Raw genomic sequence first — 17,787 nt, 5'->3', positions numbered from 1 at the left:
GGATTTATTCCTGAGCGCAGTGTGGCTCACAGCCAAAGGAGTCACTTAGCAGAGTTTTTGGCTAAGCAGGAAAGTGTTCCATTTCTTCTGCCATTCATTGAGACCCACGAGGAAACTGAGACAGGAAGTCAGGCTCCCAGATAATAGGAGTGTTCCTAATGATGTCCTTTGGCTCACAGCGAAGAACAGTTCCTCTACGCTCGGCCTCGCTACAACATCTTCTCTATATATAATTTCCCCCTGTAGAGGGGGAACAACGTCAAAAGCATTTTAAATGAGTTTTCCTTCGCATCCAGTTCAAAGGACCCAGTTAAATTGCATGGATAATTTGTTTCTGTATGGTGTATGAACAACAACTTATTGTTTCTTAATAACAGCTATTTATGTTGAAAAATTAGTCTAGCGTAATGCCACTTCGAAAAGAAACCTCCATTGCAATGTCTACATGTATATTTAAAACCTCACAAAACACCAAAAAGCTAATTACCCACGAATTACTTGGTTACCCCTTGCCTCCATTGTAATGCATACCTCCAGTAAGTCTCAGTAAAGTGGCCCAAAGTATAATCCTTCCAATCCCAAACATACTGTGATACTGTGATAATTTTTTCTACATTCAAATTCTGACCTTATTAAGGTGAACACCATTCATCTCATCAGAAGTAACAAGAGATCCTGAAAGGTACTGCAGCCTGGGTGAAGAATTCAGCCTTATAAGTTGCAGTACATAAACATCATGCATTTAGTATTCCTAAACAAACTTGCCAAGAAACACAAATCAGGTGAAAAAAGAGGACACTACTTTATGATAAAGGAAAGAAAAAGAAACCAAACCTTTCATTGGCTGCTGTGTGTCCCTGCCCTGGGCATAGTTCCCTACTGTACAGTCCATTCCATGGTCCATGTAACACAACACAGGGTCCGTAACACATTATTCACGCAGGCTCTTCCACATTCCACCTACGGGATCTGCTGTACCCCATGGCAGGATACAAGGCAGTGCTACTGTAGTTACAATGGTCCAAAGAGATGACACTCAAAGTTCGCAAGGAAAGTAACTATCTTTTCTTAGACCAACCTTACAGAACAAAAAACTCTAACAAACTTTCAGACATGGCATTTTACCAGGTGGAAGAGGCACTGAACAACCACAGCAGTGTACGAGAGCAAAACCAAAAGATCTGTGCAAAACCAATTCATCCATATTTAATATGTTGGAACAAAATACCACTAGGAATTTTGATATGTGCATCACGTGCAACTTTTAATTAGAAGTTACTACCTTAGCGGCAGCTAAATACAGAGAGTGGTTTGATCTGCAGTCAAAATGCACTCACATAAGCTTCTGCTGGAAATCATCTACTTACAGATGCGGAGGGCTCTGCACAGGGTAATTCACCTCTTGTTTGCATGTCAGTTTTTCCCTTGTTACCTGGCTTCCCCTAGCAGGTAACCCATGTAGCACTTTGCAATGTCAATTTATTCCTTCTGACCTATCCAATTTAAACATCAATATTTGTAACACTTCAGACAATAAACAGGAAGGAAAACTAAATCCAAGACTGATTATGAAGAGAGGAGGAAGGAAAGGTGAAGCATGTGTTCGGCAGTGCCCTGGGGCACAAGGGGTCCCTGCAGCTCCATCAGTGCAGGAGCAAGTCTTGTGTGTGCTTATTTCCAGTGGGCAGTCAGCTGCAGAAAAGGTTTATCTTGATAGCAGAACAGCCATAAAGAACTAAAAGGAATCAGAATTGATAAGCATGTAAGAATGGGGACATTAACTTGTTTCTTTAGCACACACGAGTGGATTCAAAATCTTATCTACATGTTTGCTGATTTCTGTGATACATCATCTGCTTGTTGGAAGGAGAAGAGAGAATTTCTCTGCTGATAAGACCTAGGACATTTGAGGTCAATGAAGCCAAGCCACAGTATGTGAGCCGAAATCAAGGGTCAAATAATTCTTCTTGTTCTATAAAATTATGTAATTAGAACTGAGTTATTACTATTTATGTTAAATTTTGTTGATTTTTTTTCTTAGAGCCACTCTTCAGCCTAAGCTTGTTCATAACTAGGAAAGACAAAAAAAAAAGGTCTATATAACTATGATCATGCCTTTCTAAATAATTCAGGAAACCTTTGACTTCCTATACAACCTTGGGCCTAGAATGATTAGATCGATGAATCAGCAAAAATACCTTATGTGCGATGGAATGCTGTACCATACCCTAAACAAATTTAAAAGATACTTTAAAAAAATATAAATAAATAGCCAAGAAAAATTAGTTGTGCCCAAGTTGAAAAAAAGTCATGACTTTAACTGGTTCTACACATTGTTGACTTAAATCATCGTAAAATAGTATGCATTTCTCTCTAACATGTTAGTTTTAGCCCCCTTAAGATCTGCATATCTCCATAAACACAGTTACTGATCAAGGAAGCATCACTGTATTTGGCTCTCTTCCATAAAGCAAAAGGGAATCTATGCTATATATTCTCTTTACCCAAGTTTCACTTCTACAGATATGCCAACTGTATATCAGTACTACAATTCCTATTTAATTCAGCTTCTTATAATATTAAGGTATTATGAATTAAAATATCCAAAAGACCTGAACAACTGGGTTTCTGTATTTTCATCTGTACTTCCTGTGTGAAAGGGTTTCATCCTCAAGGATGCAGATAAAGGACTGGAGAAAAATAAACAAACAAACAAAAAAACAAACACACACACAAAAAACAAACAAACAAACCACACACACTCTCCATCACACCTTCAATTCAGGGATCAAAGGATCTAGAAGCTGTAAACAGACAATATTTTCATTATAGGTAAAGATTCCTTTCCTGGCCAAATAACTCCAGAAAACTCCATCACTAAAACTTTCTTCAAATGAGAATCCTTAGCCAAATCTAGACTCATCATCTGCAGTTCTCACTCAGGCCATGATTAAAATTCAACACACTGAAGAAAAAACATCAGAAAGAAAACAGCCTTTGGAAAACACAAAAGTAACAAACTATGTGGTTAAACGCACAATTTACACATAGGCTATGTCATAAGGATACTTAGGTCTACGCTGCAATCTAGAGTTTTTGCAATCTGTCCAATATATACATAGCTTTGGAAAAAAACTACTTCCTGCTCTGTTTTTATTTTACCATTTAACTAATTCTTAAACTTATTAAATAAATGGGGATATTAGTGCACCTGTTCCTCCCAGTTTTCCAAGATCTCTAAAGAGATCTAAAGAAGCTAAAGGTTCTAGCAGCCTCTGGGATTGGAAATGTTTTAATTTGGGGATATTGTAAGTTACTGAAAAGACTTTCAGTGTTTGCCAAACTCTAGCTAATGGTACATATTTGGCTGATACTATTACAAACTACATTGACACCAGTTTCTCGTGCCTGATGTGTCTTGTAACACATGGCTTATTATCTTTGACTTTACATTTTTTACACAGATAAGGAACTGTATATGCAACTGCAACCATCATGTTCGTCAGCATGTTTAGCAATTCATCAGTTTGAACAATTAATAAAGTATTCAGCTATGACAAGAAGAAAACTGTCTCTAAAGGCTGAGAAATTATTGCAGCAATCTAAATCTAGTCTTATCCTGAGCCTTGTTATGAGGGGGGAGAGGAAAAAATTAAAAATCAGATGCTCTCACAAGCTGCTGGATATTTTTCACACCCCCGTCCAGCAAGAAAGAACCTGCAATCACAAGGTCACTGAATGTAAGATTTCATGATACTCTTGTGCTAGTGATGACAACTACAGAAACTGGGGCAAAAATCCAACTGCCTTCATTAATGTGCCTGCAAAACATGTGAGCACATGAATACAAGCAAGCCATAGCCCAAGTGCACAGGAGTAAATTAGTCAGCTCTGCACTTCATTACTTATTCATCTATAAATATTATCTCTAAAATAAGTGGAAGCATTCCCACTGAGTTTAATAGCCTCTACATCAGGTTTAACACAAAGATTAATGTGATGTTTCTCAGTGTACAGAAAAAAAAAAAGAGAAAAAAGGTACCCACACAACCCATACACACAACCTTAAAGATCCTACACATATACTTCTACAGGCATCTATGCTTCAATGATATTTCCTTAGGTAATCAGGTGAACATGTGCATACACGTGTTTAAAGATAAGCGTGTATATAAGTGCTCCAGTGGACCCATAAGAATCTATATACATTAGTTAAATGCAGTTTTTTTCTTGTGTGCTTGCATATATTCCTTTTCATCAAATACAGTTGGTCAATGCATTTACAGTCACACTGAGCTTTGAAATTCACTCACTTCCCAAAACGGCCAAATTGCATTTATCTTTCAGGCATGCTACAAGAGATGAGTTTTTGAAATAGCATTTAGAGAGGGCTGACGAACAAAGAAACTGCAACACTGGACTATATCCAAGGTCCTGTCTCTGACAGCAGTCACCACCAGCTGCTTCTCAGAAAGAAACAAGAGTCTGCAGTAGGTAGACGAGGGTAATCTGCCACACATTTGGGTTCATCCCCGTTTCCAGCTAGTAAAGACTGACTTGAATTCTGAAACCCGAGATCTAATGTCCACTTGAAATTGTTATCGTTATCATTATTAATTATCAGAGCTCCAGATACCCCCACTATCTATGCAAACATCATATCATATATCTGAATACTGCCTCAGTGGAATCCTTTAGCAGACTTCAATCTAAAAAAAAGGTTGCATAAAAACCCCACATATCTCCTTGCCTCAGTTCTGAATTTGCCACTTCAGAATTTAACAGACTGAGTAGAAACAAATTTTTTTTTTTTTGTCTTCTGGTATATCTTCTGAAATTGTACATGCTAACAATGTCCCTTCTCTTTCCTTTTCTCTTTTTTAAACTTGACCATCTTTTTACCCTGTTTTCATTAACAGTTTTTCCAATAATCTAACCTTTGTGGGATAAAACACTTAGCCACATTAATCTGATTCCTTAGCTATTTATAGGCTTGATTATTGTTTTGGTTTGTCTGAGGGTTTGTTGTGAGTTTGTGGGGTTTTTTTCTAATAATTTATTTTTCAGACATGAAAGATTAATCTATATTAGTTTTCAGAACACAATACCTTTACGACATATCATAAACAAAAGAATAAGGATTCCAGAATTTAGTCCTGAATCAATTGTCTTGAATAGCTGCATAGGCAAAGACTGAGCAGTTTATGTGATGACAAGAAGATGGGCTGAGGAACAGATCAAAGATCCTGGTACTAAAATTAAGATCACGAAAAGATGGGTAATGTGCCTTCATCATAACCCTAGTGGTTTTGCACAGAAACACACTATGTTTTTAGTCAGAAAAGCGCTAAGTAGATTGCCTGAACACAAAATACCTTATTTATCAATTTGCCTATATGCATATACAACTTTATACAGGATGAAGTTAACAATTATAAGAACTGAAAAAATTGTTGAGTAGTACAGTTTAACTCACCTGCAAATAAAACTGAAGGAAAAGCACAATCGTAAAAGTAATGTTGAGTAAGGGGGAAAAAAGCAAGTACAAGTAAAAATGAAGATGTATGCAAATTTGTTATAAATATAAGGACATTTTACCAGATGGAGAAATTGGGCAGTTCATCATCATGTTCTCACACCCGCAGAGTTGTTCTAAAACTACTCTTCATGAAAGCAAATATAATTGGCTGTGCAAACAAATGGTTTAAATAAATCTTGACATTATATAAGAACCATCTGAAATTATTTTCTTTACTTATTTGAGTACATCATCTGGAAACATAGAGAAGCTGTGCCTCTTGGCCACTCTTTCCACAATCACTATGCCCTATTCACTTTATTAGGGAAGTGGAAAAATTTTGAAGGTCTTTGGCAATACAATACCCAAAACAGCAAGAATGTACCTAACTAGCATCTATTAAAATGTCAGACACCAGTAAAAGAGATTCATTTTTGTTTGATAATAAATAGAATTACTACTGGGAATATGTTTAACTGCTGCTACCAGCATGAGAGTGATATAACCCATCTGCATTGTTCTTTAGATATTATACATCCCTCTCAGCTGATGTCCATGCTCCCTTACTTTTTCCAAGAGCTGGTATTTAAACTCCACTATAGAGATTACAACATCCAAGAAGCACAATGTGGCTGGAGAGATACTAGCACTTTTCAAAGGCACAGTGTATCTCTATCATTCCATATTTGTAGGAAAAGAGACAAAATTCATCATGACAGCAAGACAGATAATTTATAAATTCAGATTTAAATGCACTGAAAATAAATTTTAAAATAAACATCTTTCATTTCTATTTTCGTGTCCTGATGTTGTTAATTATTTCCTGATGACACAGAGTTCCAATACTTATTATTCCTTAATACAATATTTAAAAATTGGTATTTTGTCAATGAGATATGGGAATACCAACCTAGAAACCCCTGAAAGTTTGAGTCCCGATAAGATTTGCCATTAGACTGATAGTGACAATCCTGGCACAGCTGAATTTATTTTGCTGGGTAGCACCAATTTTTAAAGCATGGGTTATGACTATTTTAAAATTAAACCTCCCAAATAATTTACACAACATTTAAACAAAATTATAATGTTAAGTATTTCATGTAGCAGAAATTGTTGTTAAGAATATTCATATGGTTTAAATTACTGAAAGGATACCTCAGACCAAGCATGTTGTTGTGCAATATAATTGATGACCATCAACAGGAATAAAATAAATTCAAAATCAATTCCTAGTCAATTATTGATAGACTTTATCTCAATAAAGTATATTTAGCAAAGAAGCTGGTCAAATACACACTGCATATCCTATTAGGCATCATATTTCACACACCTCAAGAAACAAATTATGAGTTATTTTAGAATACAATTGATTTTTTTTTTGGTGTTTTGATCTTGACAATCTCTGTTTTTAAATATTGAAGGGAAAACCCACAAACCTACATTTTGACACATTATTGCTCTGTAAGAGCTATCTGATTGTACTCAAATATTCTCAGACATTTGATGCTCACAGATTTATAGTCACTCAAAATTTGTACTTGCAGACCATTACTCAGGCAAAAATCCAAATAAAAGTCACCTGAGAGTATCTGTATGGGTAGGAACTGCCCCCAAAGCAGTCTGCAATAGCAACCGCTCACATGGGTTGCACACCTGCTCAGTGTCACACACAGACCCTCTACATCTGTCCATGGCACAGCCTCCGCCTTCCACTCCCCAGCTCAACCTGTGCTGGTGCATTACTGTTTATATAAGTTTTACACTTCAAGTATTCCTAGTGCTCTTATTTCTATTGTTCAGCAAGGACAGTCTTCAGGTCTTGATATTTAGGTGTGTGAGTCCAACAAAGACAGAATATTCATGTGTGTGTTCTGAATAGATATTTAAAGCTGATATTTCAGGGTTTGACGTACAGTGTTTAACAGATCACTGGCAGCCCACTAAGCACTCCAGTGCAAGGCCTCTGAGAACAGGCTAGACATGAGGAAGAAACTATTTACAATGCAGGTGGTGAAACACTGGCACAGGTTGCCCAGAGAGATGGTAGATGCCCCATCCCTGGAGACATTCAAGGCCAGGCTGGACAGGGCTCTGAGAAACCTGATCTAGTTGAAGATGTCTCTGCTCATTACAGGGGGGTTAGACTGGATGACCTTTGAGGGTCCCTTCCCACCCAAACCACTCTACAATTCTATAACATACTGGTGGTTATACACCGTCCACCCATCCTCCTTCTTATCTTCATTTCCAGCTGTGGGTGTAGGAGCCCACTTGCTTTGCTACAGAACTGCCAAAGCACTAGAAGACAATTTCACAGAAAGCCTGATGACGAGGTATAGGTTATATTTGAAGGGAATAACTGCTAACTGTAAGCAGCAGAAGAATATGTCAAGGCGGGGTGGGATGGGGGGAAGAGAGAAGAGAACTAGGTGACTGGTTAGGCAGCACGGGGAAAAGCTGAAAAGCAAGTAGGAAGTGCATTCTTTGCAGGGAAATGCAGAAGCAAGGAAACTTGTCATAGGAACAATGAAAGAGATGACAGGGAAACAAGTAAATGAGCAGCAAACAAAGAATGAATATGCATTAAAACACATTAACGGATTAGCCATTAGCTCCTTCTTAGCCAAGAAAAATATCCTGAGAAAAGAGAACTAAAAATACCCAGAGATTTCCCTAGTCACACTTTCAGTTGCTATAGCTCTGAAGGGATGTAGCAGGGAGGTGGACAGATGTTGTTTGTGGTCAAGAATGGAAGGAATGGACTGCATTCAGTAATGACTGCAACAAACAGATTAGAAAGTTGATAAGGAGGCTGAGGAAAGTCTGAAAAATGCTATGAAATGCTGCCCATCCTACTGAAAGCTTTGAAAACCCAAAGCTTAGTTTTGCTCTGGAATACTCTTTGAATCACGTTTTCTTCAGGTATATTAAAAAGAAAAATAAAAAGAAAAAAAAAAAAGGTAGTGTTGTATAACCGTAACATTTTTAATGAGTCTAAAGCTAGACCATATAAACCTATCTCAGTTTAAGGATAAGCACAGATCACCTAAACAAAGAACAGAGATTTCTCCTGTTGTTTAGTTTATTCACTGTTATAAAATTTAGAGTATTGTAATGCATCCAGGAAGAAAAAAAAAAAAAAAAGGTCTGTTTTCCTCCACAACGTCCCCTGTGCCTGTGAAATCCAGAAGTTGACTCTTCCATTTTACAGCCCTTCTGTCAATACCATGCACCACAGACATGACCGTTTCTCTCCAAAAAGTAGTGAATGGAATTATGTCATAAGCCTATCAACCCTGTTTTCCAGAGGGGCAATAAGAACAACATAAGGCAGACATCCAGGTGTGGTGAATGTTTCTGAGCTTGCCTGGGGGACCTGATTCCAAGCTCAATTAGATTTGTCAATTAGGCTCATTTTGCAATGATGTAATACTGCTCCTTGCAGGTCACTTGTTTGACACACCGGAAATATATTCAGAAACAGATCGCTATGGAAAGTGCTCTGGATGTGAAACTGAGCCTTTGGTATGGAAGGATATTCACAAAGTTAGAACGTCAAATACATTCATGTAATATAGTTTTCCCAGAATTTCGTTATTGAATTAATCTTTGCAGTGAAGCTGAGGAGAAAAAGAGCTGTCTGTTCATACAAATCTCTTTCAAAGTTGTCAAGACACCACATTAAAGGGCACCATGGATAAAGTAATGGTGGAGAATTCTGAAAAAGAAATGCAACTCAAAAACTAATTTTTTCAGTAGTCTGATTTACCCTATAGTTTTATCCACAGCAGGATGAAGGCCATTTGGGACCAGCTATTCAGAAAAACTTGTTTCTGTTTTAGCTGCCTACACTATGCATTTACTACATGAATAGTCACAGTTCTGTCAATCTGGCAAGTTATGTTAGCACTACAACCTCTATATTAGTACAAACTGCACAATATAACTTCTGGAATTTACTGCACGACTGAAATATAAAGATGAAAGATCTCAATTATCTAGACCATGCAACAGATTCAAAATGTATACTGAGGGGTTTTAAGAATTTTCATATTACCAGACTACCCAATTAGCATGCTTACAGCTGAAAATACACGTGCCAGAATACAAGACAAACTAAAAAAAAAACAACTCTAACAGTATAGAAGGTTGCTGCTACAACACTAATAAGCAAGTTAGGTTGCACTTACAGTTGACACCATATAATAATTATACTTAATATTTACTTTTAGCTTTCTCATGTTCAGATACTTTACAAACTAAATATAACTATGTTTCACAAGTGACTGAGGTGGGAAATACTAATGCCCCTGCAACAAACAATCTAAACTTTTTTTTTTAATTATTTATAAAGGTGCAAAGGAACCAAATGAGTTCCTTAGATTCTCCTGTAAGAATCTAAGGATGGTCTTCCTTACTTTTCTCTTATTTTCAAGAAGGCACACATAGATAGAGAATTTGTTCTTAATCAAACAGCAAGCTAACCAACTTCCAAGTTGAGAAGCTGTAAATCTGATTGTTCATATTCATTATTATCCTTTTCAAGTTTGTATCTACCTTCACTCAAAAAAAAAATGAAAAGCTTCTGTTCCATGGCAAGCAACTCATGCACAATTTGAAATAAAGAAAGAATCACAACGAAGTATTTTGTGTAGGAAAAAAAAAAAAAAAAAAAAAAAAAAAAAGAAAAAAGTCATCCAAACTAACTAAACTAACTACAGTGAGAATGTCAAAGTTTCAATGAAGTTTTCCTTGAGAAAAATTTCCCAGTGCAAGACACAAATTCTGGGCCCACAAGACGGATGGCAGGGGATATTATATATATATCTATCTAGATAGATAGATATGTCTATATATCTATCTATCTAGATAGATAGATAGATAGATAGATAGAGATCAAGGAATTCAACTTCAAGCCTATTCCCCAAACCTTCAACATTTTTTAGGAAGTGAAACACCTCACAGAATAAATGCTACAAGAGACTTATCTGACTTATCTGAGGATAGCCAGCTGTTCAGAGGCTGGAACAATCCTTAGTGATGTGGATATGCAACAAAACTAAGACTTATTGCCTCATCTGTCACGGTTCACAGTATTTTAGTTGGAAGATCACACCAGAGTATCTCTCTCTCTCTTTGTTTTGTTTTGGGTAAACAAAACAAAAGCCTTCTAAAAAAACTTTAATATCAACTAAGGGCAGACTATGAACAAGTATTACAGGATGGGAAATTATTTCCTACCCATCTCACTCTTTATGTTTTTCAACAAATATCCTTAATATATTATAAGCTCTGGTAAGAATGGAAAGAACAAAACTTCAGGAATCCACAAATAAACATAGATGCATGCTGTAATCCAAAAAAGCTTGACAGCGTCATATAAATCCAACTACGTGTTTTATTTTTTAGAGTAATACCTGATTTATACAAATGTTGATTATGATCTTAGTTTCTTTAAAGCCCAACATTGCACTGAGTACGGCATTCCCAGTTTTACATCTTCTAGCAAATTAGATGTTGAAGATGAACTAAGAATGCCTTACACTTGAACTTCACAATGGTAAACACTGAGGGCAATATCCTGCAGAGAGACACGAGGAAATATCCGAGACATCAGAAGCACAGAAACTGTGTTACATCATATCCCACTGTTACAGCACTCCATGATACTTGTTATAAGGAGACATACCATGACCCAAAATTCATACATAGGTTAAAGGTCTGCAGACAAACACACAGGGAACCACACAGCTCAAGTTCATCTGTGCAATGTCAATAGCTTCTTTACCAATACTTGACTCCTCAACACGATCACAACTTTTGTCCAGGCTCTTCTCTTCCCTGGAGCCCTTACTCCAGGGTTCCCAAGGTTCTGGCTTCACTGCTGAGACTGAGCTTTGGGGCTCTTGTATAAAATATCTGCTGGTTCAGATGCAATCAGAAATATCAGTTCCAGAAACAAATCCTAACTCTAATGCGCATCTGTCAGACTCCTGTTGTCTGCAGATTTTTCACAAAGCTGGAATCATTGTAAGAAAATGTACTTTTCAGTCTCTATAGCATCCTGCACTACACTGTTCCTGTAAGTCATAGGAACAGTGTGACGCTAAAATGATCAGTTCCTTATGAAAATGTTAAAATACACAAGGAATACCCATAAATAATTCCACAGAATACCTATAAATAACACCTCAGAGGCTGTTTCATTCTGTTCCTAGTAAACGTTTCCAGCTCTTCTACAAAAGGGAAAAATAGGAAAAAAGGGACCTACCAAAAGAAGATTATTCAAGATTGATTGACTTATGACTGTATCTATAAAGAGTTATCTATATGGAATTATAACTATATCTATCTACAGCTTTGAGGTGTCATGTACTGTGCTTTCTGTCACAAGACTACAAATGTTTTCTCATATGATCTATGGAATAAAATTCAAGTCGCAAAAAATTCTCACTGGAGAAAAACAGACTGCAAATAACTTAAAAGACAGGTGAATTCATCTTGCATCAACATAATTGGGAGATGTTAGTTATGGCTGGTTTCGAAGCATTTTATTTGCTCACAAATTGCAGTAGGTCAAATTATTCTAGCACTTCTGTAAAATCAGCTCACTGGAATTTTTGAAGCATGTGAGTAGGTGACATACCCTAACTGACTTTGGGCATCCCCCTATTTTGCTAAGCTGTAGAAATTCACTCGTATCTGGGATCTAAGTCCTGAGTCCTAAGGACCTGTTATGAGTCTGAACAGTTAAAAGAAAAGCAGTTTTACAGCCTCAGCTGTAGGCCCTCAAGATCAGTAAAAGCAGGTGTTAATTATTTCTAAGATAGAAAGTTTGCATACTCTGAACACAATCTCAACAAGGATTATCTTGTTTCGTCCTGTTATCTCACACACAGAGCAGCCACACAAATTTGAGTGTGAACACCTCACACGCCTAAGTGTGAAGCCTGGCTTTGTCCTTCTTTAGGGCCTCACTGTGGAAAGCATCCTAAAGGCAGATATCAGTAAAATTACTCACGAGAGTACAAAACCCACCCCAGATAGTAAGATTCGACCTAGGGAGAACACACATTTGGGTTATGCTGCTGAGCACCCACTATCCCCATCACCTTTGATCAGGTATTAGTACTTCACAGGCTAAGAGTAAATTGAGCCTTTAGGGAAGGTTTAGCTGGAAAAGTAATTAGGAAATACTCTTGGAGGCTATTTGCTGAATAGAAAACCTCAAAGTTATTGCTTTTGAGACTAATGGGAACTACATACAACTAACTCTTCATGCATCTACCTGTTTCTCCTCACAGTAGTATCTAAGCACCTCATGAAGAAGCAGCAGCGGTGAGAGCTTCTATAAAATATTTCAAAGGGTCAAACTTTGCAAACAAATGTCTCTTTCTCCAAACAAAACAAAATGAAATGATGGTCAGGAATTGTTAACACTGATCATGTTGCAGAGTCTCTTCCTGCTGTCTTTCTCTCTTGCATAAGCTTAAAACACTTAGTGTTGTGAATTATAATTTTAAATTATTCTTACTATTAAACAAGCACTAAAAAAATTCCACAGCTGAATAACTACACATTTCTCATTATATGAAATTATGCACATAAATCCTCCAAAAGAATTACAGACCTGAAGACTTCAAGTTAACTATGACTACTTATTTATATATATTTGTGAGTGTTAATTGTGAAAAATTAATGTATTGTTTGCAGTTGCTTCTGCTTTTTTTTGAATTTGAGCATTGCTCAGTTGTAAGCAAGTAAGACCTAACAATTCACACTTACGAACAAAATATTTTTGTGATTAGAAAAACATAGTGTCTGCATATTTGGCATATATGTTCACCACATTCTCCTCAATAAATTAAACAAAACCACACAGACATAGTGAACACAACCTTTGGCTGAACTAGTTTTTCAGAATATAAAGTAACTAATTAATGCAAAGAAGGCTGCTGGAAAATTTGAGTACTTAGTTAACAATAGAGCTGTTAGGACTGGACCACCACTGTTATTTATCACACATTTTGGGTGGAAAATATCATCATCAACATACACTTGTCTAGTGAAACACCAGTGAACTTGGTTCCTGAGGTCATAGTGAAGGGTGCTGATAACTTTAACGGATGAAGAACTGTGCTTGGTATTAAGGAGGCTGAAGTCCTGAATCACTAAGGAAAACGTTCTAGAAATGTACTCATTTGCTCTGCAAGGCGAGAAGGGACTGTAACTCAACTCTTCTGACAATTTAGAAAGGGGTCGGTCAGGCACAGAGCGCGCAGGGGGCACCACAGCGGCCCCACAGCACAGGCTGGAAAAGACCAAACGTCACCACGTACTACGCGGCTTATGAGATACACCCGCGTGGACTTGCAGGGCTGAAAACGCAGCAGTTAGCCCTCGCGCCTTGTCCTCCCCTCTACTGCCCCTCCATCCTCCCGCTCGGCCTGTGCACTTATCATATACATACTCATAGGGCTCCCAGAGCCGAGAGCCCGCCCCAGGTCCGCCCGGCCCGAGGAGTGGGGGTGCCTGGCCGGGGGCGACAGGTTGAGCCGGAGGAAGGCGAGAGGAAGCCCGCGGGAGGCGGCACCCGCTCCCGCCCCGGGAACTGGCAGGACCCCGGCAGGAGCCGTCACCCTCCGGACCGCTTGCGGGGTTCGGCCCAGCCGCTCCGCGCTACGGGGCACGGTCCCGCCTCGAAACCTTTGAGCCCCGCCGAAATGCTCTCTGAAACTTCCACGTCTCCGGTGGTCCTCCGGGCTCCGCGGCCGGCACGACGCCGCCAGGGACGTGGAACGGAGGCGGCCGGTCCAGCCCTGCCCGCCGCCGCGCCCCAATCCCAGCTAAGCCGGAGGCTCTGAGGAAATGGGAAGTCCCAGAAAAGCAGGTCCCGGATACCTTCCCCAGGTGAGGGAGTCGGGCGCAAGGCTCCGGCTACCACTTATCGCTGCTGCCCCGGGAGGGAGCAGGTGAGCCCGGGACTCCCGCCCTCACGCACATCGCCGTAAATAAAGCCGAGACAAAGTCACCAGCTGGGTAGGGGGTGGGGAGCTGTATTAGACGTCGAACTCACTTACCGGCTTTGCAAGGATCCTTATAATCTATCGCTTCAGTTTTATCCTCTTCAGTGAAATCGTAAGTGTAGTCATAATCAAGGCCAGAGCAGGAGGAAGGCTTCCCACAGACAGTCCACCCGGCCAGCCACAGTGCCATCCTCCAGCAAAGCATTTTCATCCTCCCTCGGGCCGAGAGGTGGTGGGCAGGGTGCAGATGAACTAGGTGGCCGGTTCAGCTGTCCACGCCGGCTTGGGAAAGGAGGGTAAAGGATGGAGGAACCACAGTTTTTTGGGGGTTTAGAGTTTGGTTTGTTTGTTTCCTTTTTTTTTTTTTTTCCTTTCCCACCTGGAGGCTCCTCCGAGAGACGCTGCTCTCTCTAGGTAGCCCCAGTCAGACGAGTGCAACACAGAGTGAGGAGCATGAGCGCTGCTACCCCTCCTGCCCCCAGCCACCTCGCCGGGGAGGAATCGCTGGGTGTGTGGGTGGGCGCAGGGGGTGGACTCAGGCCGGGAGATCCTGTCTGTCAGGGCGTCCCCTCGCCTCTGTCAAACCCCAGCCAAACTTCCCGCGGAGGAGGAGTAGGCGGTGGCAGCCGCTGCCCGCGTCCCGCTCCGCGCCCGGCCCACACCCCGCCGACCCCGGTCCCGCTGCTGTTTCCAGAAGATGGATCCGGGCTGCACATCAGCAAACTACCACGGGGAGAAGGGGAAAGAGAAAGAAAGAAGGAAGGAAAGAAAAGGGAGCGGCGGGGGGGGGGGGAGGACGGGGGGGGGAGGAGAAGGGGGGATTGTGCACTAAAGCAAGCCGCGGAGCCCAAGTGATGGGAGACAGCAGCTATACTGGAGGGCGCAGAAAAAAGTGTCAGTGCTTCCTCCTCCTCTGCACAAACACTCTAAGGTCTGTCTCTGGTCTGTCACCCGCCCCCCCACCCCCCTCCTCCGTCCCCCTTTAACTTACGAAAACCTTAGAGGCAACTAACACACAGTCGTCAGCATCCTGCTTACTTATTCATACAGTCAGGGTCAGGATCCGGGCTGCTTCTGATCTGCTCTCTTGATAGTCTTATTGAAACACACGCGCATTCACTATATGCCTCTATCTCCATATAGCTTTCTCTATAGATAAGCAGTGCATGGCATTTAAGCAACAACAACAAAAGAATCGAGATCAGATAAAACAACGCACAGGTCGACACCCGGCAGCCAAAAAAGCTCAAAAGAATGGGTGATGAGGAGGACGGTGAGAAGAATTAACTGCAATTTTAGAGACGGGAAAATAAATCAGTGGCTGTGTATTTCTCCCCCTGCTGCGGCTGCTTTGCAGTGTTAGACCCATGAGCTGACGGGTGGGGGTTAAGGAGCGAGGGGGAGGGGGAAAGAGAAAAGTTTAAGCGTCCATAGTTTGTTTAAAACAGAGGAAGGCAATATAAAAAGGTCCATTGGTCTCCAGAAGTTCAGCCAAGCAGCTGGGAACCGGTTCCAAAATGAAAGTAAGAACAAACAAACAAACAGAAAAAAAATAATCAAGGCAAACAAAAAGTAAAATTGCAGCAGCGCTGAGATCTTGCAGTCAGGCTTTCCTGTTCTCACGTGGATCTCCAGGAAAGTGGTGGAGGTTTATTTTCCAAGCGAAGTTTCCGCGGGAGCCGCCGCCCCGCTCCGCGGTATCCTGCTGCGCCCCGCCGCGCTTCAGTGCCGAGGCGCCCCGAGCCGCTGCCGCCTGCGCGGGGCCGGGTTTTGTTTTAAAGCCCGAGAAGGGATCAGCGCGCAAAGCCTCATTTCAGCCGATAAACCTGGAGAGGGAGGGGGAAGGAGGGATGAGGGGTGGAGATACGTGCTGCTGGAATAAAATAAGATCAAGCCGGGAAAAAAAAAACAAACTTAATATATATATATATATCTAGGTAGCTAAAGATCTCCCTCCTTCCCTTGCCTCCTCCCCTCCCAGGGAGGGGCAGCTCCAATCCTGCAGAAACGCCTGAAACTGTTTCAGACCAAGGTGAGACTTTTCCGTAGCAAACTCTCCTCCTCCTTTTACGAGTTTCCATGGAAAAGGGCGATGGGGGGACGAGGGGTGGGTACCGGGGAGTTTCTCCTGCTCCCATTTCGCCAGGGTGTCACATTTAACACGGACTTTTGAAAGGGCTGCCGCGAAGAAGTGACTGCGTCTTTCTCTCACGTCCGAACCCGCACGGGCTCGCTCTCGCCGCAGCACTTCCCGGCCGCCTTCCCCCTGTCGCAGGGGTGGAAATCCGGAGATAGTCCCTTCCCCCGCCTGTGCCAGGAGCGCAGGCAAAGCCGGCGGCGCGGCGGGCCGGGAAGTGCTGCCTCGGGGCGCGGCGCCTCCCGGGCAGCCGCCCTGCGCTCCGCGGGCGCGGGCCGCCCCAGGTGCCGCAGAGCGGGGAGGCGGGGGGAGACTGGGGCAGCGCCGGCGGCGAAAGGCAGTTACGCAAACTCCGGACTGGCACAGCTTGCTACCGAAGCTGAGCTGCTCCCAAAAACGGGGTGGGGAAAGACGAGACAAAAACTATACTGCCCGCCGGAAGTCGTTCCATCTGCCCCTGCCCTCCTGCGAATGAAGGGTTAGCATTGCTATAGATAGGTGCTCTCAGAGTTCATACCATTAAAATTTGAAAGGTCGGTTAAGACAGAGCTAATAACAGCATATTAAGAAGTCTAGCACTGAGTCACATCAGTGCCTTTGAAGCATAGATGTGTTGTGCTACCTTACATTTTTGGCATCCAGGTTGTGTCCACATTACTCCCAACTTAATCTCATTGCTTCAAAGTTGAAAGCCAAGGAATGAGTAGCTGCCACTGAAAAGCAGCAGCTTTCAGTAAGGAATAACTGTTCTTTGTCCCAGCAGTTTTTTCTTGTGTGTTACAAGGCCTGCAAAAAGCACCACACACCAGATCATAGAAAAGCCTGAGAAACTTCTGGCCTGTTCCTTTCGTCTCTTCCTCAATGTAATTTCTGTGACCATCCACCCCAAACACTTGGAACCAACTCCAAGGAAGTTATCAGAGATTCTTCCTGTCAACCCATCAGAGCAGTGTCAGGGCTGATGACTGCCTTCACTTGCACAGTGCCATGGTTTGGTGGGCTGTGTTTTGCCACAGAAAACCATTTTATTAAATCCAAAATCTAGTTTCTGTTACTTTTCTATGACCACAAAGGAGTTAATTTATCTTACAGTGTCTTTAATTACA

At 41.2% G+C, this 17,787-nt stretch overlaps 1 protein-coding gene across 1 annotated transcript in view; it reads right to left on the bottom strand.

Annotated features, from left to right (window-relative positions):
• Positions 1–14,817, bottom strand: part of TLL1 (tolloid like 1) — a 133,688-nt gene extending 118,871 nt beyond the window's left edge. Inside the window, exon 1 of the mRNA XM_082050525.1 lies at positions 14,599–14,817. Within this exon, the coding sequence (XP_081906651.1) occupies positions 14,599–14,755 (157 nt within the window). The 5' untranslated portion in view covers positions 14,756–14,817. The remainder of the gene's footprint in view (positions 1–14,598) is intronic.
• Positions 14,818–17,787: the final 2,970 nt, after the last annotated feature.

Source organism: Streptopelia decaocto (assembly GCF_964273445.1).
Source record: "Streptopelia decaocto genome assembly, chromosome: 4".
In the NCBI taxonomy this organism is placed as follows: Eukaryota; Metazoa; Chordata; class Aves; order Columbiformes; family Columbidae; genus Streptopelia; species Streptopelia decaocto.
The sequence above is the reverse complement of the archived record's forward strand: the minus strand, read 5'-3'. Positions and strand labels throughout refer to the sequence as shown.